At 42.2% G+C, this 23,333-nt stretch overlaps 1 protein-coding gene across 2 annotated transcripts in view; it reads right to left on the bottom strand.

The window, feature by feature from the left end:
• LOC104051222 (multiple epidermal growth factor-like domains protein 6) overlaps positions 1-19,074 on the bottom strand; it is a 206,295-nt gene extending 187,221 nt beyond the window's left edge. For both annotated transcript variants that reach the window (XM_064457943.1, XM_064457944.1), the window contains exons 1-4: positions 18,858-19,074; positions 4,316-4,450; positions 3,565-3,674; positions 2,011-2,115 (exon numbers count right to left, since the gene is read on the bottom strand). In XM_064457943.1, coding sequence (XP_064314013.1) covers positions 2,011-2,115; positions 3,565-3,674; positions 4,316-4,450; positions 18,858-18,961 — 454 coding nt within the window. In that variant the 5' untranslated portion in view covers positions 18,962-19,074. The remainder of the gene's footprint in view (positions 1-2,010; positions 2,116-3,564; positions 3,675-4,315; positions 4,451-18,857) is intronic.
• Between the last annotated feature and the right edge of the window lie 4,259 nt (positions 19,075-23,333).

Raw genomic sequence — 23,333 nt, 5'->3', positions numbered from 1 at the left:
AGAGACATCTGCAATGGTTTAGAGCCCTTGAACTCTAAATTACCTTGCTTTTGTTAGGCAGGTGAATTGTCCGTTACATTCTTTCTGAAAGAAGGTTTTTCCCTTCAGAATTTAATTTATAAACTCACTCCTGCCAGGCTGCGATAGCAGCTGCTGTATAAACCTGAAAATGATGACTCCTGAAAATCCATTCAAACTGTAGGAATCAATAGAAAGCAGACAAACCACCAAGATAAAGTTCCACCCAACTGCAAGGAGCAAGAACCGCAGGACACCTCACATTGTTTTTGCAGCGTCTGCCATCACCAGCCTGTGAAACAGAGACTGCGCAATCTGATTTCAGTTTGAAAATCTGACCTGTGCTATCCACATGCAGCACCCACATAGTCTGCCTGTTGGAAATGCCTTGGTGCCGTAGGTATTTCCAGGCAACAGAAGAAGGCTCAAAGGACTAGAGAAGACAGTTTAGAAGTTGCTGAGACTTACACGGCATTTGGCAAAAGCTTATTATATGGGCTCCTTAGAGATTTTGATCCTGCTTACCTTGAAGCAGCAGCTCTACTGTGAGCCAATAACAAAGCAACCTGCATTGGTGTCACTCTGGTTCATACCAAGTTACATATATAAACTTGTTTCTACGGGCAGTAAAGAAATACCCTTGAAGTCTGCTTAACTGAACTAATATTGTCTGAAGGCAGATGTTGGCACACTGTGATCTAATGTCAGTAGAAATGTCATTGTAAAAAGCTCTGCATTTTATTTAAATAATTGCTTTTAAATGGAAAGTGTTATCTGTGACCAGGCTTCGATGAAAACAACCCTGTTGCAATGTTTGCTGACTTTTTGCATTTCCCACTTACCATGCCTGCTGCAACTCCAGCTGCTTTACTACCGTCACTGAGGGAGGCTGCTACCCATGCGGACACAGTTGCTTTGGTGCAGCGAGACCATCACATAAGCCTTGGTGGAGCCCAGAGATCAGAATATGACAGAGGTTATGAAGCACGCATGATACAAGCCACGCATTGAGTACAGAGCTTAGCTTTTCAGCTCTTAAAGGGATTGCTGTAAACAGTTGTTACGTTTCTTCTCACTTATACTTCATGATAGACAAGCCAAGTGACTATGTGAATGTATCAGAATTTAAAAGAGAAAAATCCAAGTGTTCAGAAATCTGCCTTTGAACAAAACACAATGTGCTTCAGCTGAAAAAGAAATTATCATTTGTCTAATACAAAAGAAACCCTTTGTCCCAATCACAACCTACTCTGAAGGAATGACTTTTTTTCTCCCACTTAAGAAGCCAAATGGATGCAGTTCTATAATTTTGGAGAGCTTTACACAGTGTGCGATGGTCTTACTTCACATAAATTACAGGACAACCCATTGTGGTTTTATCAGATTGTGAACCAGCCTGGGAGAGAAAAAGATTCCCTTTGAGAGTGGGTGAGAGTCTAAATCGCATAGAATTTACAATACGCTAGAACAGCGTTATTGAAGTGAAAGACTGGTGCATAAATTATTTCAAGAATGCTAGGAAATATTTGGCAGTGATCTGTAAAACCAGCCTTCCCACCTTCCAAAGCACCAAAAGAAAGCCCATGAATAAATCCATTTGGTTAATTTTCTACATTCTTTACCTACTGCCAACATGTTTTGACTCGGAATTTACTCTCACGTGGTAAAAGCAATACTGAGAAATTTAACAAGAGTGCCACAAGAACGTGCAGGTTCAGCAGCAATAGAAAGATATTCCACTGGACACCACTGCTGATATTCAACGATGCTATCCATTACAGAAACTCATCTGATAACAAAGCGAGATGGAAAACTAACTTGGTTGATAAAATTCAATACCAAAAAAGGCAAATTCTGGAAAATAAGAGAAAGACCAAATACCAGTTGGAGTGCAGCAGAGGCAACTTTAATTTTAAGTCAATGTTAATAAAATATTCACGTTCTAACAAATATTGTTTAACATGCATTTGAGGCAATTTACATTTGACTCACCATACTGGCAGCGAGGACCCTGAAATCCTGCAGGACACTGGCACATCTGGGATCCTGCTTCAGAGCATTTCCCTCCGTTGAAGCAAGTGCCAACAGTGCACAGCACTAGTACACACAAACAGAATGAAACGGCATGGGGGGGGTTGTGGGTTTTGTGCCAAGGATCCCCCAGAACTGCCTCTTCATGTCGTAGCCCTGCTGTAACAGGAACCTCCAAACAAGAAATCCAGCTATTTATTTAAGTGGAAGGGATAGGCTGTAATAGAACTTGTTCTCATGGATATAACTACCATGTTGATACGAAGAAATTTAACTTGAATAAAGATAAGACTAAGTTTAACTTGAAGATGCTTCAGAGGCAGAAGACAGTTTCTCAGGACTTGAAGCACTACCTGAATCCGGAATGAAAGAAGAAATGAACTGCTAGAGAATAATTCAGCAACAGTTAAGAAACACTGGTGCACTTAAAGATGTTATATATGTCCAAGGGAATTACAGTACTTACCTTCCTCCAATGCAGAACATTATTTATTTACAAGAAGTTAAATTCCACATACGTGAGCCAAACTCACAAAGAGTATCACATATAAAAGAATAATTCAACCACTTTCGTGCCTTAAAGAATTCAAAGGAAGTCTGTACTGCTCTTTCAGGAAGCAAATAATTCTATATTACCACTGGTGCTCAAATACATTAAATTCCTTTACACCAGAGATTAAAATACAGATTGTAAACATATCTTTGACTTCTTACAAAAAACAGGTGCACGCTAAATATGTAAATTCAAGCTGAAGCTAACAGGAATACCCCTCTCAGGCTGCTTTTGTTTTTTAAATACCAAAAGACAAGGCATAAAGGCAAGCTCTCTGAATGAAGCCCTCACACTGGTATGAAGATTAAAAAAAATACATAGGAAAGGATCCTAACTTCCACACAGAAAATACAATTACTGAGAAAACAGTAACAAAACTAAACAGTGAGTAAATTGTTATCTTCTACTCATGTCCTGTTAACAGTGGCTGAAGTCCTTCCTCATCATTTAAATTAAATTCCATCTTTTAGGAAAATATCCAATCATGATTAGAAATTACTGATAGGAACAGGATCAGGTGGAGAACTGTAGGGTGGAAACACAATTGCTTCAATGGCAACAGCAGCAGCAAAAAAGTCAAAACCAGCCAGATTCCACAGTGGGTGATAAATCCAAGAAAAAAAAGTGCCTTACAGCAGATTTCTTTGCATAATTTGAGTACCGGCGATAAATTTGGTTGGCCTGTCAAAGCCAGGCTGGTACAAAAATGCTGCAACAACTATAATCAGAAATTCAGTTTCCACCATTTAGATTAAAATTAGAGATACTTGGTACTTTTACATATGACAGCTTTTGTATTTTTAGAAGAAGTTTCTTTCCCCATCAATAGATTTCTTGCTATTTATAACTGGGATTTCCAGTTATAAAGAGGTAACAAAATCCATCTTTCTAGAAGTAAGTAGAAAAGCAAGGCCTAAGGATATCATCTCTCTTGGTTTGTCACAGTTTTACCATCAACTTACAGTGCAAACAGCCAGGCTCATCATCACGTTGGAACCATCCAGGGCAGCACTTATAGACAGTCTGATGCTCCAGTCTGTACACCTGCTTGTAAACTGTGTAGTACCCAGACCTTTGAAAAGAATAAGTTTAAGAGAAAAATCGCAACTTCTATTTCTTCACATCTCATCAGTAACAAACTGTACCCATACCTCATATTTACTACACATTTTTTTCAGCTCCCATCAGTAGCTCTTGTCAAAAATGAAGCAAATATAGCAAAATGCTCCTGATAACATCCAATAGCTCTAATATACTATGTCCACATATTTTCTGATTAATTTGTATTCAGGCTAGCCACTGGTGAGTAATTTTGCTTTGCAATCAATTTTGGCTTTAGCAGTCGGGAGGGTCAGATCTCCCATCAGTTTGAAGCATATGACAGAAACAGAAGTTCAGTTTTTCAAAGTAGATGACTTGACAGCTGGACTTCACCTGAAACAGGACAAGACAGGAGCATTTTCTGATAATAAAATACTGTGATCTAAAGCCATCTGAGAAGTTCACGATGCACCCAAAACACAGGGAAAAGTTGCATTTTCTGCTCAGTAATCTTAAAGTAAGGTCTCAGCAGGACATGATACACCCATAACTGAGTCACACATATTTCAGATGAAATGGTTTACAGCTTCTCTCAAAAAAAAAAAAGTGCTATAAAGAATTTGCATTAAGTTCAGTAACTGAATTCATTTATAATGATAGATAATATATTACCTTCTCTCATAGCCCATACACCACCTCCTCCCTGTGCAACCTTGTTTCCACATCTTGACCATACGACTAAAGGCTTGAACACATGGCTGTTGGCGTCCTACCAGTGCCAACTCAAACACTGGACAAACATTTGGCCTTGAAGGAAAGAAAAAAGACATACTTTATTACTTCCAGTAGAATATTTAGAAGTCTAGAGAAATACATAAAATTATGCTATGTATAACAGTTAATAACTGTTTGAAAAGATTTTATATTACTATTTAAAAATACTGTAGTTCTATGACTTTTTTCACCTTGAACTGATCAAACAGCTCTCTTGCAAAAATACAGTATCCATAAACACCTGACAAATCATGATCCAATGATTTCAGAATGGCAAATGGTCCACAGACATTAATGGAGCCAAGAGTTCATTAATGTATTCGTTGCACAAGTCAGGAGCACGAACCCATTCCTGACGGCAATTTTTACATGAATGGCCCAGCTAGCAAAACGCGACTGTACTTTATTCCCAGAAAATGAGAGCTGCAGTGCTGGAGCAGGGTTTGACTTGGCAGCCACTCTGCTGTGTCTCGACAACATCAGCTTACAGTAACCCTTTCAGATGAGGCACTGCCTGATGAAGGATGGCGCCTCACAAGCTGAGGTGAGGGAGCCTGAGAGACTCTTCCTACACCAAGACCACCAGAAGCCTCCCCGCTGGGTCTTGTACATGCAACAGCCCCTATTTCAGTTGATGAGCAAAGGTGGGAATTAAAGACTTGGCAACAGTAGGCGCTGACCTCCTCAGCTCAAAGCTACTCAATAGCCAGCCTCTGTACATATAGAATGAAAACACAGCACCTGCCTTGGAAAACAGTATATAACTAAAAATATACAATGAAATTCAGGCTCCGCACAAGTCAATGAAAGCTGTATTGTCAACTCAAAGGCAGACAAGATTTATCTAAACTATTGCTGTGGAAAACTTATGTTCTGTAAGAGCCCCCCTTTCTACCATCCCCTCAGGGAAGCACATGAAAATCATAAGAGGAAGTATCGTTGTTCTCTGCTGATTATTCCTAAAATAACAAGACCAAAATAAAAGTGTTGCTTTGTAGGATGATACGTAATCGTCATCCTGCTACCTAGCCCTAGTTACAAAAATAGCAGGATTTCAGGAGGTATGGAAGGTCAAGAAAAAGGTTACATGTTGATGGTTTTGCAGAGACTCTGTCAGCCTTATTCTGATTTCTTTACCCTGGTGTAAATGAGGAAGCGCTGCACGGCAGAAAATAACTGCATAAAACACACAAGGTCTAACTAAAGCCACAGAACATGGAGGGTTTTGTAGTTTAAGGTTTTGTTACTGTAACAAAAATGAAATTAATTAATGATTTTTCAAGTAGTTTACAAATTAACATAATAATTAAATCATCAATTCCTCAGGACAGCCTGCTCTAGCTGATGAGGCTTTTCACATTTAAGCCTCAATGATTAAAACACACAGGGGAAGCAGGGACCTTGTGTACCCACTCTGGTAAGTGGTAAACAACATTCAGCAGTTGTGCCATACTGGCTAGCAGACAAATCCTTCCCTAAGTTTCAGTTTAAGACCCCTTTTCATAGAATCATAGAATCATTAAGGTTGGAAAAGACCTCTAGGATCATCAAGTCCAACTGTCAGCCCAACACCCCCATGTCTCCTAAACCATGCCCTGAAGTGCCATGGCTACGTGTTGTTTGAACCCCCCCAGGGACGGTGACTCCCCCATCTCTTGGGCAGCCTGTGCCAGGGCCTGACCGCTCTGTCAGTGAAGGAATTTTCCCTAATAACCAGTCTAAACTTCCCCTGATGCAGCCTGAAGCCGTTTCCTCTCATTCTGTTGCTAGTGACCTGGGAGAAGAGACCAACCCGCCCCTCACTACAACCTCCTTTCAGGTAGGTGTAGAGAGTGATAAGGTCTCCCCTCAGCCTCCTCTTCTTAGGCTGGACAGTAACAAAGAGGAAGACATAATCACACACTTGTTTTCTCTGTCAATCAGCAGAGGTATGAATGTAAGCCTATGGTAGAAAACAGGGTGGGGGTTGCATTAATAAGATAGATAACTGTTCTAGCCCAACAGCTGCCTGGCAGTTAAAGTTATCATTAGTTACACTGGATACTGTTAATATCTCATTCTAGATTTATGCTGCTTTTTATCTCAGAGGCCCAAAGTACTTTACAGCTCCCTATTATGTCTGAACATCACACAAGGTAGCCTTTCTAATAAAAAAGTGCATCTTTCCCCAGCACGTCTTCAGCTAGTTTACAAACTTCATTAAATTAAGCCCGTGCAGAACAGGAAAATACTGTAAGCGTGATCATTTTTACTGCTGAGCTAAATACTTAGAAGAAACCCTGCCTGGCTAGATCAAATCCACTCCACAATATTGCCAGTACTGTGCGTAAGACTTAAGTGCTCCACAGTCATGCAAAAAGCACACCCAGAACGGGAAATCCAGCCAGGTCTTCCAAGGGTACTGCGGCTCCAGCTGAGGGCAATACTGGGGACACCCACCTCAGGGTAAGGAGGACCTTCACCCAACAAGGACACTCCACTAGAGAAACAGCTCAGATTTAAAAACAAACCAACTGCCCTCTCAGGAATTCCAGGTAGCCTACGTAAAGGAAGCTATGAAAAGAAAGTCCACAGCTGTATGCTCGGCTTATCTTATCTTACCATGGGAAAAAAGAGAGTACATTTGTACTAGAAAACCTTATCGTGACAGAAATTAGTTTCCTGAACTAAAATGCCTAATCCTCCCAGGTGTTGGAGGAACTGCTCATCCCCATCGTCCTAAACGAGCCTTTCAGTGGACATCCCCCACACACGGCTACGTGTTCTTCCACCTCCGCTACAGAGCTCATTTTCTGTATTGCTCCTTATCTCCCACTGCTTGAGTTTGCATTAGCTACCAACATCACGAAGCAAGACAGAAGCCAGTAGCAGTATAGTTTCAGATTGCCTTAAATTCCTCCAGAAACCACCCTTCCTCCACATTCCCATGTCGTCTCCATTACTTAGCCACCCCTCCCACATGTCCCAGCTACCCCTTCCTCTCAAATTACCTCACCATTTAACATATTTAACTTAAGTTCAGCACAATTGTTCCCAAGCCATTCTTAGCGCAAAGTCTGCCGTTTGTTTCACGTCCAAAGGAGGTCTTTGTATGCCCAAAAACTTGCCTGCTTTTTTTCCATTACGTCAGTTGGTCTAATAAAACCCTCGCCTTACTTAGCAACCATGCCTCACTTAGCAGGCTTTTTAAAATGACTCTCCCTCTAGCGAATAGAACATCATGTACTGATAATTCATGCATATCTCCTTTTATTAGAATTGCCTAAAACTTTCCAGATAAAGGTACATTCATATGCATCGCTCTTCCATAAATAAAAGAGAAGCTGACAATTGTTGTAATGACATACTGAGCCCATCCGATAAATTCTTACTCATGTGATATTGCCATATTTCCAGGAATAGCTGTATTGACTTCTATGATATAGTTAATAGGAACAAATGGCGCTTACAGAACAAAACAAGCCAGCAGCATAAAGTCATATGTTTATTAAGATTTATTCAAAGCAAGCCATTCCTCCTAGATGCCCTTGGGACAATTTAAAGGCAGATATCAAAACCTCTCCTACACTATAATTAAATTGCAGCATTGCGTAACATATAATCCTCTGCTGGCAAAGCTCGGAAATAAAACATGCCCTCTCCAACAATTAGCCATCTTCACAACTCCCCCCCCACATAGTCAACACACCAATTTTTAAGCCATCTGACTCCGATACATTACCTACAAATTTAAGAACAGTTTGTTGAACAAGACTACAACTATTGAAAATACAATTTTGTATTATGGTATTCTATTAATTAGAGGCCATCTCAGACTTACCTGAAACCTCAGGTGGATATAATGGCTTATTTAGAGGAGGTGAGCTCCCTTTTTAATCCCATACCCTTTGCATTCAGAAAATATTTCTTAATGGGAGTTTAAGTGTTAAAACAAGCAAAACACACAAGTGTATATTATATTCTATGATTTGATTGATACACCAGTCCTTTGAAATCTTTTTATACTGATGCTTTCTGTTAGCCAAGACTAACACGAAGGCTATTATTAGCTTGTCAGTCTGACTCGGGCGAGACAGAAAGCTCTCTTTTAATATTTGCATTAGGAGACTGCCCTTTAAACAAAGGCACCCTACACACTTCCAGCTCAAGACTTAAGATTCTAATGAACAGATAATTAGACCAACATGAAGCAAGAGCAGCCTTGGCTAATCATATGGCTGTGATGCCTGTGAACCACTGCACAACAGGAAAAGTTCAGAGAAAATTAAAAGCGTCTCCAGGCAGGATATAATTCATTCCTGTGTTTAGAATTTAAAAAGGAATATGTATCTTCATACAAAAACACAGTCAAAAAAAGCACCCATGGAGGTCTTTTAAATACTAAGATGGCTCAGGAAATCCCCGAGCCTCACGTCCTTGCAGCCAAGGCTGTTATTCAGGCACAGTCTCACTCCACGCTCACCCTTTTCTTATTCTCCTTGCTAGCTGTTTGCTGCCCGCTCCTGGCAGCGGCCCACAAGCTCGACAGACTCTGGTCTCACCCACCCAGCATTCCAAGGAAGCTGCCTGTCCAAATGCCGTGAAGTCTTCAGCGAGTCACTGGCAATTGTGGTCATTCACCCTGAGCTGCACTTCTACCTCTTTCACCTCAAGCTGTTGTCACCACCAGCATCACCTCAACCGAGCTCCCCCGAGAAGGGACTGCAGCCTTCCCACAACTCACGGCAGAGAATAGGTGATAGAAACAGCATGTCTACAATCTCCCAGGTGAAGTCCTCTGCGGTTCTACCCTGCCCCATGATTCTGCAAGTCTGAGGAGGATATCAGTGCAGCTACCTCTTTTACACACACACTTCTACAGCATAAAGAATTTTATACAGCGATAGATGGAAGCGCACATAGCTTTCATATAGCAAAGGGAAAGAGAGTTACAGGCAGAGGCCATCTGCTCGTGGGCAGAGAGGGACAGCTTTCTGCACACACTCCTGGCACACACTCCTGGCCCCAAAAGGGGGCAAACAGAGGGGAGGAGAAAGGAAGACAACTGAACACACAAGAGCTAGAGAGGGAACAGCTCTGCCATTTCAAAAGGTAAGTCATGTCTCTGTGACAGGGATATTTTCTTACTCTGCTTAGCATGATCCTAACACCTGGCTCTTTGAATGACAATTAAAAGTAAATCTCATTCTATCAATCCACTTCAAACCAAGAAGCTAAAGGTAGGTAGATTTAATGGTAGCGAGAGTGCAAACACACATCAAGATATCCCTAAAGGTTTCTTTCAGCAGCGCAAACTTTAAATCAAAACATTAATGAATACGAAGCAGAGAATGATTTGGCTGTCTTATTTTACTTCTTTCCACAGAGACTAAGTGAATGACACCACCTTCTACACTAAGCCAGAAGGTTGTTAACATCTTCCTAAAAATGAGATGTTGAAGCCTGCATTGCCTCAGCTGAAGAATTTGCAGCCTGAACACTATTGATCTTCCCATGAAACAGTCAATAGATGAAACCTGTCAGAAGAAGTGACTTGGCAGAATTCTGTATTTTCAAAACACTAATTGGTTGGTGCTCCTTCCTTTTATGCTGTTATTAAAAGTTTAGAAAACCATAGTCTATATGTTTTTCCAGTTTTAGTTTGAAAAGATCAAATGAGAACTTTCCTTAAGGAAACCAAGATTATAGTCAGGGCTAAATTCTCCACTGCTGTGATGACAGCTAGTGGCTTTGCTCTACAGATCCACTGATGTTGATCCAAACATAGTGGTACGTTGCTACAATGGCTTTGGCTAGAAACTTCTCAGGCTAGAAAATTGAATCTCCTCACACCTCCAACCACCCAAGCAAAAACTCACCGGCTTCTTACAAGAGAGACCTCTAGAAAGGCAGGTTAGTACTATGCAGAAACATGCTGCACTGGAGAGGAGAAAAAGCCAGCAACATGATGTCGTATGCAGACAGGATGATGATTAAAAGTTTGACATAAATGTACTCTCAAGTGGAAAGGAGAGAGAAGCAAATTTCACCTGAACACAGGAAAAAAGTCAAATTAGGAAATAGGCCATAGAAACAAAAGGTCCAAAGAACAAGTTACATATATTTATTTATATAGAAACAAAGATATAGATAAATTTTGTCTCTCTCTAGATGTATATATTGCTTAATAGCAACAATTATTCACAAAGGCTGGAATGACAGAAAAGGCTGTTCTTCCTTTTTAAACTGCCAAACTCCCCTTTCTACCCTTAATCTATTTTAAGGCTCATTTCCCTACATTTTCCAGACAAAATTAATCAGCAATACCAGAGACAATTAGGACATCCTGCTCCCTTGACCACTAATCAATCCCTGCTCTCTACTGATCCTGTATCAATACTTGTGATGTTTATATGCCCTCTGGGATATGGATTGTAAGCACCAAGCTCATTTAGATTAGGTCTCATTATCACTACTATTCTCTGGATCCGTGGACGAAGGTCCACCACAGAAGACGCTCCTAACACCACAGGTTACTAATGCACTGCTGTGTCTTATTCACATCCTCTCTCTGATTAGACGGAGCAGCTAAATAACATGAGAGTTCTTTCAGCCTTTGTGCACTGCATCTAGATTAAGAGCAAATCAATATGAGATGATTAATTACACACTCAGCTATTATAACAACAATAAGATTTTTAGTTCCTACTGCTATCAAAGTGCAGCGGCTGTCGTTTAGCTTCTATTTAACTATCCTCCTCCCTCCCCCAAGATAGAATAATCTATTTTGGTTAGCCAGAAAAGCAGAAGATAAACATGCACATCCAGATCATTTAACTATGATTTGCAAGTCACCTTTTTTTGCATTTTAAATCAAGGAACCATTTTTTTTTAATTTATTTTAATAGTGTCACATAGCCTCGGTCCCCAGCAACATCTAGTTTTATAGTTTCTTTGACTGGCTGACCTCTGCAGGCACTAAGTGGCTTCTGCAGGCTCAGGTAAGGCATCAAGTAAAGGACAGACCCACAGGATGGCAAATACAGTATCGTCACTTTAGCACACAACTCTGATAATCTCCAAATACCTGTCTTCATTCACGTTCAGGGATGTGTGCCAATTACTTTCATCTACTGTATCCAAAATAGTTGATTATCCCAGAATATGGCTACTTTGGCATGAGTCTTAGAGGAAACAAAGAAAATTCACTACCAAATAGTGCAATAATTGCAGAGACCACCTGATAACAGCATCTTCTTAAATCCATTATGTTCTTTATTGTTAGATGCCTTCTGCGCACCTCCACAGGGTTCTGCACCAGGGTTATTTTTAAACAAGTGACTTAAAAAAAGAACAGCATCCAGGAGAGCGCCAGCGTTGCTGCCAGTGACTGGGCCTGCCAAGCCTCACACAGCACCGACAAACCCTTCCAGCATGCAGACTGCTTTGCAGACAATTTAAGGACCTTTGTCCCAAGGATCCAACTCTAATGTAATTAGAAAACCATATGGGAGGTCACATATAAGGAGGCTAAGAAATAGTTCATATTTCTTTCCATAATGCCTCTCATGTTAAGGCAAACCAAATAACTGTCCAGAATTCAGACAAAACTAAGCATTAAAAAAAAAAAGTGAAATTATAAGAGGAAAGCATCAAGTAGCAGCAGTTATCTCTGGACAAAATTTCCCACTAACTACACCCATCTCAACTACCATTCTGCTGCAGAAGAGTGAATAATGAAAGCCACCCCAGTAAATCTGCCAGGTATGCTGACCTGAGCTTCTTCTGGCAAGGCGGCACAAGAGGACCCGACGCTAAAATATTAAAATAAAAACCACTGAAAAATTTCATACCACTTGTGTCATAAGTAGAAAAACTCACCTTGTTTTGCAGCATGTACCATGTTGCTTGACAGTGAAACTAGTTAGAAGGTAGCGAAATCCTCAGTTTCAGTTTGGCAATCAGTATCTAGGAATTGCTCACTGCTTTTCTGGTAGATATCAGATTTTAACAGTTTAGAGTCAAAACCTCTTTTCCTGAAGGCTTACTTGTGCAGTAACATGTAATAGATGCAAGAAAAGTCCCTACATACCAATGTTTTAAGTGTTAAAATATTCCCAGTCTTTTACTACCCTATAAATCCTTAGCTTACCACCACTGATGCAAATGCCCACTTGATTTTTTTTTTTAAACCATTAAGCAATATTGGTAGAGCTCAGTATTTTAGGAATTCTAGCCACAAAAAAACATGGCAACTAACACGCATGCATTAGTGGATTAGTTTTCAATGATGGTAAACAGGGGAAATACCTCAAAAGTTTGTATCTTTCAGATTAGAAACTTATACTGAGGTTCTAAATTACCCACAGATTCCTGGTGTTACTTTGCAGCCAAAAAAGAGGGGCAGGCCTTGCCTCGTGAAGAACACAATTACAAGAGAGAAGTTCTTGCAACTGGATTTTTCACCATTGATGATGCATCTGTCGGGCAGGGAGAGCACTAGCCATTACAAACTGAACAGTAACTGCTGAAGAGTATTGTAAGGGTTGGGGCGTCGGGAAACTCATTTCCTACACAGGAATATTCGCACCTGAAAAGACTAGGCCCAAAATACATGTTTCATAATTTGAGATTTTTCTGTTGTTGTTGTAAAAAAACACCTTATAAAGTCTCCTTCTCTGGCAGAGCCTGAAATATTATGATATAGTTTCAATATTGAATTAGTTTGTGTATATAAAAACACAGTCTGGGCATGGTGTTCTCTACTAAGCAACAGTCTGAACCAAGTTCTGCTCTAACTTACAAAAGAAGGGATGAGGTTTGGTTTACAAAAGGAAAGGTATGGTGTTTCTACTAAAGAATATAAAAAAAAGAACATCAGCACTCTGACTTGAATAACATTCCTGTTTTCACACACACAAGATCAAATATTCATCCATAGGTCAAAGGTACTGAGAGAAATACAACTAGATGTACAGCTTGGCTTGTGTGCGCATTGTAACTGAAAGCATACATATGCTTACACAAAAGGCAAAAATCTCAAGCTTACCTCTGGAACAACTAATGACTAGCTTTAAACCAAGACCAGCATGGAATCCAAAGTATAAAACCAAGACTACACATGTTCAGCACGCAGTTTTTAAATGCTTTGATTTTGCAGTAATGAAAAGAAATTTCTTTCTCCTCAGAAATAAATTAAAAGCAATAGATTTTAGAGAGAACGTAAGCAATAACAGGCTTGGATTTCAGAAGGAGGAAATCTATTAACGGTGTTCAAAGAGAGAAGGTATTTAATTGGTGACTAACACGAGTCTGCAATATGGGCTGTTAACTCTCTGAGAGCCAAAGTGTTGCTTCCATCAAAGGAGGTTCTGCTGACAAGTCATGCAAAGACTAGGTTTTACTTTGCCAGATAATCTTACCCTTCCTCACCAGGAGGCATGTTCGAATTTATTAAACGTATTCCATGTTCTCTGTCATATCCAGATCACGGCATTCCTAGAACTATGATACATGAACAGTGCTGGATATAAACAATGCAGAAGAAAGAAGTCAAAGCAAAAAGTAGGCAGTTTTCCTGAAAATCAGAAATACTGCAAACACACAGTACACACAAAGAATAAATGTATGCATAAATAACTAAGCTACATCAACATTTCATAATGCAGCACAAAGAAGCTTAAAGAAACGCTGACAAGTTCTGCCCTCTTAGGGTGCATTTTTGAAGAGTAACTTAAGAAGCCAAATCCCATTAATAGTGAATAGGAGCAGGGGCTTGCCTACCTTAAACTTGCAGATTTAAGACTCACACAGTACATATAAGCTATTGTGATTCAGGCGGCAAATTTCTAAACCTCTTGCAGGTATATTATGTGATGTCTCTGATATGGAAACAGATATAAAACTGGGAAATACTTTAGTCAATCACAAGATCAGGTTCATCTTTGATAAATGCAGCAAGTTCAGGCTATCGCATTTTATGACCATGTATTTTTGTAGCCTTATGGCTATTTGAGAGTTTAGGAGGAAGCCTTGATCTCATTTTTCCTCCCATAGAGCAGGAAAATGTCATAAATCAGGAAAAGAACTATAGCATGCTGACACTCATTCATTATATTTAAGTCTCCTGCCAATGAATATACTGGGAGAGAAAGAGAGCCCTTTACCATCTGTTTAAAGACTAAATTCAAAATTAATTTTCCCCTAGAAACTCTGAAACAGAGGCTGTAACTGTAAACCCTTGAAAAATGTGATTCTGTTACAATGCTGACCAGCATGAGCTCTATCTGGTGGCAAGATACTGTAGTGCACAGGCTAGAATGACTAATTTTTGTTCAGCGTGATGTCCACATTCACAAAGAGGAGAAACATCTCTTTCGTCAACAGTTATTTTTCTCTCCTAGCAACAACTACTGGATACTAAAGCATTTGGGGGTGGGGAACTGGACAAAAGGATGAGGCTGCCATAACCTTCATGCCAAAGCATTTAAACCATGCTTACTAAAAACCACATTATCCAAACCTCAAAGGCTGGATGTAGCTACCATTCAAGAACGCTGAGGGTTTACTGCATCCTGACAGATTCTCGGCAGACAGGACTGGGAAGAGGTACTTGAGGTTTCAGCTGGGGGGGGAAAAAAAACCAAACTAAAATGAGTGAATGAGACTTTGGCCGTGACTCTGGGTTGCCGGCATCACTTCAACTTACTCATTTCAGCTCCGAAAACTAAATATACCTCAAGCCCTTATTTAACACTAGGAATGCAAAACTTTCCTTGCACCTGTAAATTGGCATCACTGGAGATGAAAATAGTGTATTGGCTAAACAACCAATATACGAGACAATTTCTCGCCAAGCAATGATTATACAACCTACTTTTCGCATCATTTGGACAGCATTATGACAAAACTCCAGGGTCCAAGTTTAAGATCTATCACCGTATACTTTATAGAAGCAATTTTTTTTGCGTTACTTTGTTCTCTGCACTGCGTTCTAACATATTCTAAGTGACATGCAATTTGTTCCACCGTAGCAATCGAAATTCCGATGCATCTCTTTGTACGGAAATGCTTTGTACACCAATAGTTTATTTTAAAATACATTCCAGTCCTCAAAAAAAGTGGACTTCACCTTTTTAATTACACCTACTTGCCTAAAAAAAGTTATTTGAATTACTTTGAAATATTGTCCACAACCACACCTGTTTGCAGTGAGCAGGGTGCAACACTACTCCTGTACCTCTGTAGCTCAATCACTGCTACAGTTAAAGGACCAAGTTTGCTCAAGTGTTGCAAACGTAGATACCATCTGAACGCTACCTTTCGCTTTTGGGAATATGATTTATGTGGAGGAGCACGAGTAAGCCTCCAGTGCCCCATAGAATTGAAGAAGCTGGAAAACAGTTACTGAGCCAGGAATCCAGCTTAAAATCCAGGTGTTCCTTGGAATGTGACCAAATTTACTTGCTTATGGACAGAGTAAAAATATGCAGCTGCAACATTTGAGCAGTCAAAAAACCTGAAGAAAATAGTTTATTACAAAGTTGTGACTGGATCCTCTAAAACCAAATCAGACCCTATAGATGTCATCCTGGACCTGGAAAACCACAGAGCAACAAGCTTAAATTTGGCAAGGACAACGTTCACTTCATGACTTTTTCAAAGAAGTCCTCACTTATGCGTCACTTGGGAAGAGAAGAATCCATTCTCGAGCCACGTCTCAGTCCTAACAATGAAAGGTAATATTTATTGCACAAAGGGGGTTCCTAGCACATACCTCATAACCGCTCCTGCCTTTTGCTCTGTCCTGCATAGTTATGAGCAAACATCTGTACTTCTAGAACTTGTAGTGGAACATTTCTCTAGGAGAGGTTTTACCACTTCTGACAGCAACTCAAGGCCTCTACTCTTAGCTCCTGTTTCTGCACTGTCCCACAACTACCCCCAGCCTTCTGCGAAGCACGATCCTGAAAGTAAACTCAGTGCTGGATAACCACACATCACACTTACAGCGTCATTATATACCCCAATTTTGAACTACAGAGCTCACTGCGAAGTGAGCTGCTAAAAATGTGCTTTTTATGACAAGAGATGGTTAATTCATCATTTCAAGGCCTAAATAGCATGGTTTTCGATGAAAACTGCGTATTTGTTCTCTGGTCGTTCCAGTGTTCTCTAAAGTTCTAACACAAGATCATCAAGGGCTAATTGTCTGGAAACGTGGTTGATGGAAATAGCTAGTCATCCTATAATCTGTTCTACATTAAATCTCCTCAGGGGGCTTGGGAGCAGAATACCAACATCCACACAGATTCCTCTCATTTTTAGCTAGCAGCAGAAGGAAAACAATTACGGAGAATATCCTGTATATCCTCAGCCACATAAGATCTCAATCAAAACAACAGCAAATGCTAAAGAAGGAAGCACCAGGCATGGTGTGTTCCAAGGGATACAGTTGTTCCTCTTATCCCATTGACTGCAGATGACCAATGTCAGAAGAACAACACAGAATTACTAAAAATAAGGCGATTTGTGAAGTGTCCTTGTGAACATTTCACTTAGCTTACTCCTAAGGGGTAACGACTTGTATTTCTGTTTACATTGAAGGTGAAGTCCCTAAACAGCATAAAGTAAGTTTGGAGTAGTGCTGATACCTGCCCCAGCTCAAGGAAAGCAGCAAGAACTATAGTAATTGCAGGAATATGCCTCTTGGGAAAAGCACCCCAGGCTCTGCCACAGGTGAGGGGGTTCAGGTGGGATTTTTGATTGCTGCTGGCTAGCAGAGCCCCCTGCTCCCAGCAACTTGAGCTCAACGGTGATATCCTTGTACAGTTTCATTTCCATGAGGGAATGTTGCCTGTATTCCTGCAGTGACGCTAGCTTTAAAAAGGTAACAGCAAATAAAAATTCTTTGGAGGCAATTCTCAGTTAACACCACCTCCAGCTTCCAAAGTGCAGAATCATAGTTATTACCGATATGTCAAATGCAAATAGATTAATGTAGGCCAACAGGACTCTTCCTCATAGTGGAGTAATTGCTTCTAAAGAAAGCAAGAAGCACGCCTGAAAGGAACACAGAGCACTTAAAAACAAAAAATGCTTTACCAGAAAATGAACTTGACTTCTCTAAACATCGTGATGGATACTTAGTGCTCCAGCAAAATGGAGTCATATCAAGCACCTTAAAAGCACTTCTAATAAGTACATATTTATGTGCTGGTGTGTAGAAAACCAATGAGCAACAGGCTCAGAAATGTCAATTTTGTGACAGAAGAAATAACTGAGTTGAAAACATACATGAAACAAGTTAATTATAAAAGGGTGGGATGAAGTTGGCTAAGTACAAAAAAAATAGGAAGAGCAAAGGGGTTAAAAATTAGGGTATACGCAGACATCTGAAAAGGCTGTTGTCAGGTTGCGGCAGCGGCGGGGGGCAGGAGGGGGGACACGGACATGGTCATTCCTTAAAAATACAAGCGGAGCTTTGCAGAGAAAAAGGTGCACAAAGCAGGGAGCCGCCTCCAGAAACGCTATCTTCTATTGCAACGAGCAAAAACTTGAACCGTAACATTTTGTGCGCGCTGTCATCTATGCTACTTTAGAATTTGACCAGGAAACTACCTCTTGACAAAAACGTTACATCGCATCTACAACAAATTGTTGCTCACGCCGTGCAAAACACCTCGCAGAAACTTCCTCCTGCCCCAGCCCCGGCATGTGCGCACACGTGGCCCCAACTCCTTTGTGTCTGGGAGCGAGCCGTGCTTCCAGCTGCGGGGGGATGCTGTCCATCCCTCCCCTCTCTGCTCGCCGGCCCTGCCCCTCCCGATTTAAAAAAAAAAAAAAAAAAAAAATCCCTAAACCGGATTTAGGCTTTATTACTCAGATTTTTTTTTCCTATTACTGTCCTCCGCCAGGTAAAGCTCACCGTAACCCCTCCGAAAGCATGGGCTGCTGCCGCAGCTGTGCGAGGCGAGGCTCTGCCATCCGCTCCGGATTTTTTTTAAAACGAGAAGGAAGAAACAGGCTGAGCGATACCGCTGCGCTCCCTGAAGCTGCCTTCGCATCTCGAATCAAAGCCGAGGCAGCCCGCCGGGGCTGGCAGTCCCACGGGTAACCCGTTCGGAAATAACTCCACGGAGCAGGAACCCACGCCGCGGGGGGGGGGAACTCGCCTAAGTTAAAGACGCACCCGGCTAAACTTTCTTTGTCGAGGAGTTGGACGGCGATGAACAGCGATTCATCGGTGATTTCGGGGGGGGGGGGACGGGACGGGACGGGACACACTCCGCTGGGACCCCAAGGTCCTGCCCCCGCGACAGACAAAGGCAGCGCGCCCGGTCGGGGCTGCGGGACCCCCGGGAGGGGCTGCGGGGACACCCTCCTCCTCCCGCGCCCCCCCGGCCGTGCTACGGGACCCCCGGACTCCCCCCCCCCCCCCGCCCCGCTCCGCCCCACTCACATGCCCCGCTGCAGCCGCGGCTCCGTCGCGCCGCTCGCCCGGCACAGGCAGAGGCACAGGCAGAGGTACCGGCAGAGGTACCGGCAGGGCGGCCCCGCGGCCATCGCCCGCCGAGGCAGGGTGCCGGGTGCCGGGGGCAGGGTGCGGCACCGGCGGCGGCAGCAGCAGCACCGCCGCCACCCGCCCTCCAAGTCATTTAAAGCGGCGGCGAGGCGCGCCGCTGGAGGGGCGGCCCCGGCCCGCCCCCGGCCCGCCCCCGGCCGCCCCCCGCGCTGCTCGGGGCGGGGGGGGACCGCCGTGCACCCCCTGCCTTCTCCGGGGGCTGCCTCGGGGCTCCCTGCCCGGGATCTCCGCCCCCCCCCCCCAGCCCGGGTCCCCCCGGCCGGCTCTGCCCGCCTGCTTACCGCCTCGCCTCCCCTCCTCTGCAATGTCTCGTCGGTTCCCCTCCTCCAAAGGGACTTCCCTCGTGGACCGAATTCCTCTTGGGTACAACGCGGAGAGGTGGAGATAAGGAGGGATTTGTTTTCACTGAATAATAGATGAAGTTACACGCAACCTCATGTTCGCGACGGTTACCGGCTCTCGGAGGAGAGCTGGCCGCCCCCTGCTCGCCCCCCCTCCTGCGCCAGGGTGCCAACCCGCTTCTGCCTTACTGCGAGGGATGTAGCTTGGCTTCTCTGTTTTTCCTCTGGTCCTTCTTTGTTCTGTGCGTGACGTCCATTGCAATCACATCTGAGCACTCCAAAGAGGTAACCGTGAAAATAAATGCATTTAACATCGTGAGGGAGGGATAACACCGCTACCGCTGAGAGTTAGTGATGGCAAGAATGTAAAGCTGGGAACTGAGAGGTGGTTTCTTAAAGCCCAGAGTTGCACGCTATCCTCTGGACCATCCATCCTCTCCTCTGGACCATCCATCCTCTCCTCTGGACCATCCATCCTCTCCTCTTTGCAATCTCTCCAGACCTTTACTGCGGTCAGAAGGCAACTCTTCACTGGCAAGAGAAGGGACACCAACTGACCTGGAAAGGGACCTGTGCATAGTAGGAAATAAAAAATGGGAAAAGCACACCTTAAGCATTTTATGACCTAATGTAGGACTCCGGGTCCGTCACATCACGACTTTCCTGTCTCTAGAGAGCCGTGACTACCCAACCGCTGGGCTGTGAACGAGCAGATGGGCCCTGAGCCAACCGGTGCTAAAGACAACTGCGATTTCCCTCCACTCCGGCAGAACGGGCTTGGCCTCAAGTTGCTCCAAATTAGCTCCCGTATGAGTCTGTGACAGGGAGAACTGCGCGGGTACACTGACATCCTCATGGGTTAGGGGTCAGCCTCAGTTTTACAGTGCATTAATTTGTCTTCCTTTCAGTCCTGTAACAAGATACACCGGTTCCTCCCTCACACACACCTTAGAAGCACGGCTTCCTGTATGGTTTTTATTTTCCAAGGCCTTTGCTAAAGTAGGTAATCATAACAAGACAGCTGGCTTTATACTGTTCGTTTCTTTGAAGCTTGCATTGACATGATCCCCTTGAGATTTCATCAACTGATTTGTTTTTCATGGTAAAGAAAACCCATAGCCCTTATCTGACCTTAGAGCAGATTAATTGTACCCTGAAATTTCCACTGAATGGCTAAGCCTTGCTTGCATCTGGAGGAGTTTTAGCTCTGCAGGACCTTGTGTTGAGCTAATCTCACTACCTCCTGCAGAGCCCATAGTTTTTTAATCATTTTATTTCTTAAACCCCAGAAAATCTTTCTTCGTAAAATAATAGACCTTCATTATGTCAAGGATGAGCGTTAATTATGTCCTGAGATGTCATCCCAACCTGGATTATTTTCAGGATCACATCATGGCAAAATAGCAAAGGATCTTATTGCTCAGCTGTTTTTTCCAGGTGAGGTAGATTAGCCCTTCAAAAATAGTTTAATTTTTCCATCTTAAGGAACTCAACAATAAACTGTTCAACTTTATTTTTCAAACCTGTGTGTGATCATTACAAATTATACACAACTTTTATTACACCCAGTTCTTAAGAATAACGGAGCATAACATGCACATTTTCGGGGCATGGTTTAGGAGGCCTGGGGGTGTTGGGTTGATGGTTGGACTTGATGATTCTAGGGGTCTTTTCCAACCTTAACGATTCTATGATTCTGTGATTCTAAATTGGGAGGTACTCAAGTGCAGAGTATCTTACTCAGTGAAGGCCACTTAATAGATGAGACCTTTGCCTGGGGGCCGCGCAGCAAATACAGCTGTGGCTCAATCTGAAGATGGAGCAGTGTAAAACCTGTGCAAAAAGCCTTGCAGGGCTCGCTTTAGCAGCTCTGACACTGACATTCTCCTGAACTGAAATGTAAACGCAGCCTGTGCAATGTGCCCCTCTTAGAAATATTATCTAATGTTTTATCCTCAGCTGTGTTTTAATTGAGAATATCCTGCAAAGCTGTTGACTTTAATGGGACAATTCACATGAGAAAGAGTTGCAGGGAACCAGCATTGGTGAAAGCAGTTTCAAAAGCCTACTGGGATAATTGATCCGACTGTGCCCAAGTCAGTTAAATCTTCAGACCTGACACAGATAGCTCAGAGGTAAAAGCAGACTCATTTATTCTAGTTCTTACAGTGGTAACAGTGGGCTATGTCAGGGAAAAGGGTAGTGGATACAGCACCAGTGACTTCTTTATATTCCACATCCCTGCCACGACCAGCTAGGCACGTGCCTACCGTCACGGAACTTATTTGCTATACTGTTGTGCGTCCTTGATCTTGATACCTACGAACCACATCATGGCCACCACCAAACCAAGCGCTGAACGTGTTGACAAAGGAGTTCCCCTCCTGATTGGAGAAAGGAATAAATCAAATTGCACCTTGCTCTGCTAAACCAGCTTTTGAACTGAGCTGCTAAAAGCACTGATTCCCCTCGGTGGCTTTGTGCAGGTGAGCTATAATCTAATCCAATTGTGTAGAATACAGATGGTCAGAAAAAAAATGGCTCATGCCCTCCATGTTGTACTGATGGACTTTCTATGGGATGGAAAATACAAAATTTTCATTATTCTCCTCTCTTGATTAGAAAATTGTTCTCACAGATTCCAGTGCCATCCAAATTCAGCACATTGTTTACAACACTGTCCAGATCATGAATTCTGTAGAAAAGTTGTTCTCCCTCATGAAGTCCCATCCTATCTTCTCCATTTTAAAGCTTATTTCCCTCCCTATTAACGTTTTAATTTTCATTTACGATTTTGTCATCCTACAAAGATGTCATGAAAGTTTCTGCGTATCCCCAAAGCATGAATGAGTGTGCCCACCACTTTCAGTCAGTAACACACCACACTTTGCTATTTTCATTTTCCTGTCTAAACCTCAATATCTCTAATTCCAATCTTTTTAAATCATAGCTCGTTACAGGATTTAACATTCCTTTCTGATCGGAAGAAATTTTCGTGCAGAGATTGTAATTAGGAAGGCAGTGCTGTGTTCTGTTATTAGCAGGAATTGTGATTTTTGGAGTGGTGGGTTAATTGCTAATAACCATATGCAATGCTTCTCTCAAGATGTTTCCCATTACAGTAATTAACTTAGCAGCTGGGGTAGCAGACATTTACCATTTGTCTTCGCAGTATCCCTGATTTAGGATTGTTCCAAAAACCTATTTGGACTTTGTTTGTTCAATTCCCAGGTGTAAGATGAAAAAGATGGGATGGTGAGAAAGGGAGATTTGGAAAAAACAAGTTGCAGGGGTAGTACCTGTCTTCAGATGTGAACTGTCTATCTGTGTATGCCGAGGAATTCTGAATTTTTCTTCACTAGTCTTAGTCTCTGACCATCATTTTCATCAGCACCAGCTGGATGGAGAGCATGGCAGACCAGCCTGAATCAGAGAATGTTTTCAAAAATTTATCAATTACTCTGTTGCTCAAATTAACACAATTAATCTTTAGTCTTCTTGAGGATTTACTCATTGAAAAGTGTAGAATTTACTATTGCCTACTCATGTCCTTAACCTCAAAATCCCTACGGTTTGTGATTTTTTTTTTTTCATGTTTCATAGTCAACTATGTAGATATAAACATTTTTAGGTAATTACTTCCTTTCTATGTCGTCTCGCTGGAGTTCCTTCCTCCACAATAAGCAGCAAGAGCTACACTGGAATTACAGTAATATTTTTAAGTATATGGCTAACATGAAATTTAAGAAGAAAATAAAGTTGCTCTACAAAGCCAGACCACATGACAGAGCAATAGCACTTTTGTTGATTTAATTCATCAACAGAATATATTGAAAGGATTAATTTTGCTTGCAGGATAATTTTAAAGACTTTTAGGAGGACGATGCTAGATTTATCCTTTTTTTTAAGTTCGTTCTGGCCAAACAGAGCACATTCTGTATGATACCGTATTAAAGAAGGTTTGTTAATACCCTTGACTATGCAAAGCGGCACACCGAGGCCATTGGAAGCT

This window comes from Phalacrocorax carbo, chromosome 7 (assembly GCF_963921805.1).
Source record: "Phalacrocorax carbo chromosome 7, bPhaCar2.1, whole genome shotgun sequence".
NCBI classification, from domain to species: Eukaryota; Metazoa; Chordata; class Aves; order Suliformes; family Phalacrocoracidae; genus Phalacrocorax; species Phalacrocorax carbo.
The sequence above is the reverse complement of the archived record's forward strand: the minus strand, read 5'-3'. Positions and strand labels throughout refer to the sequence as shown.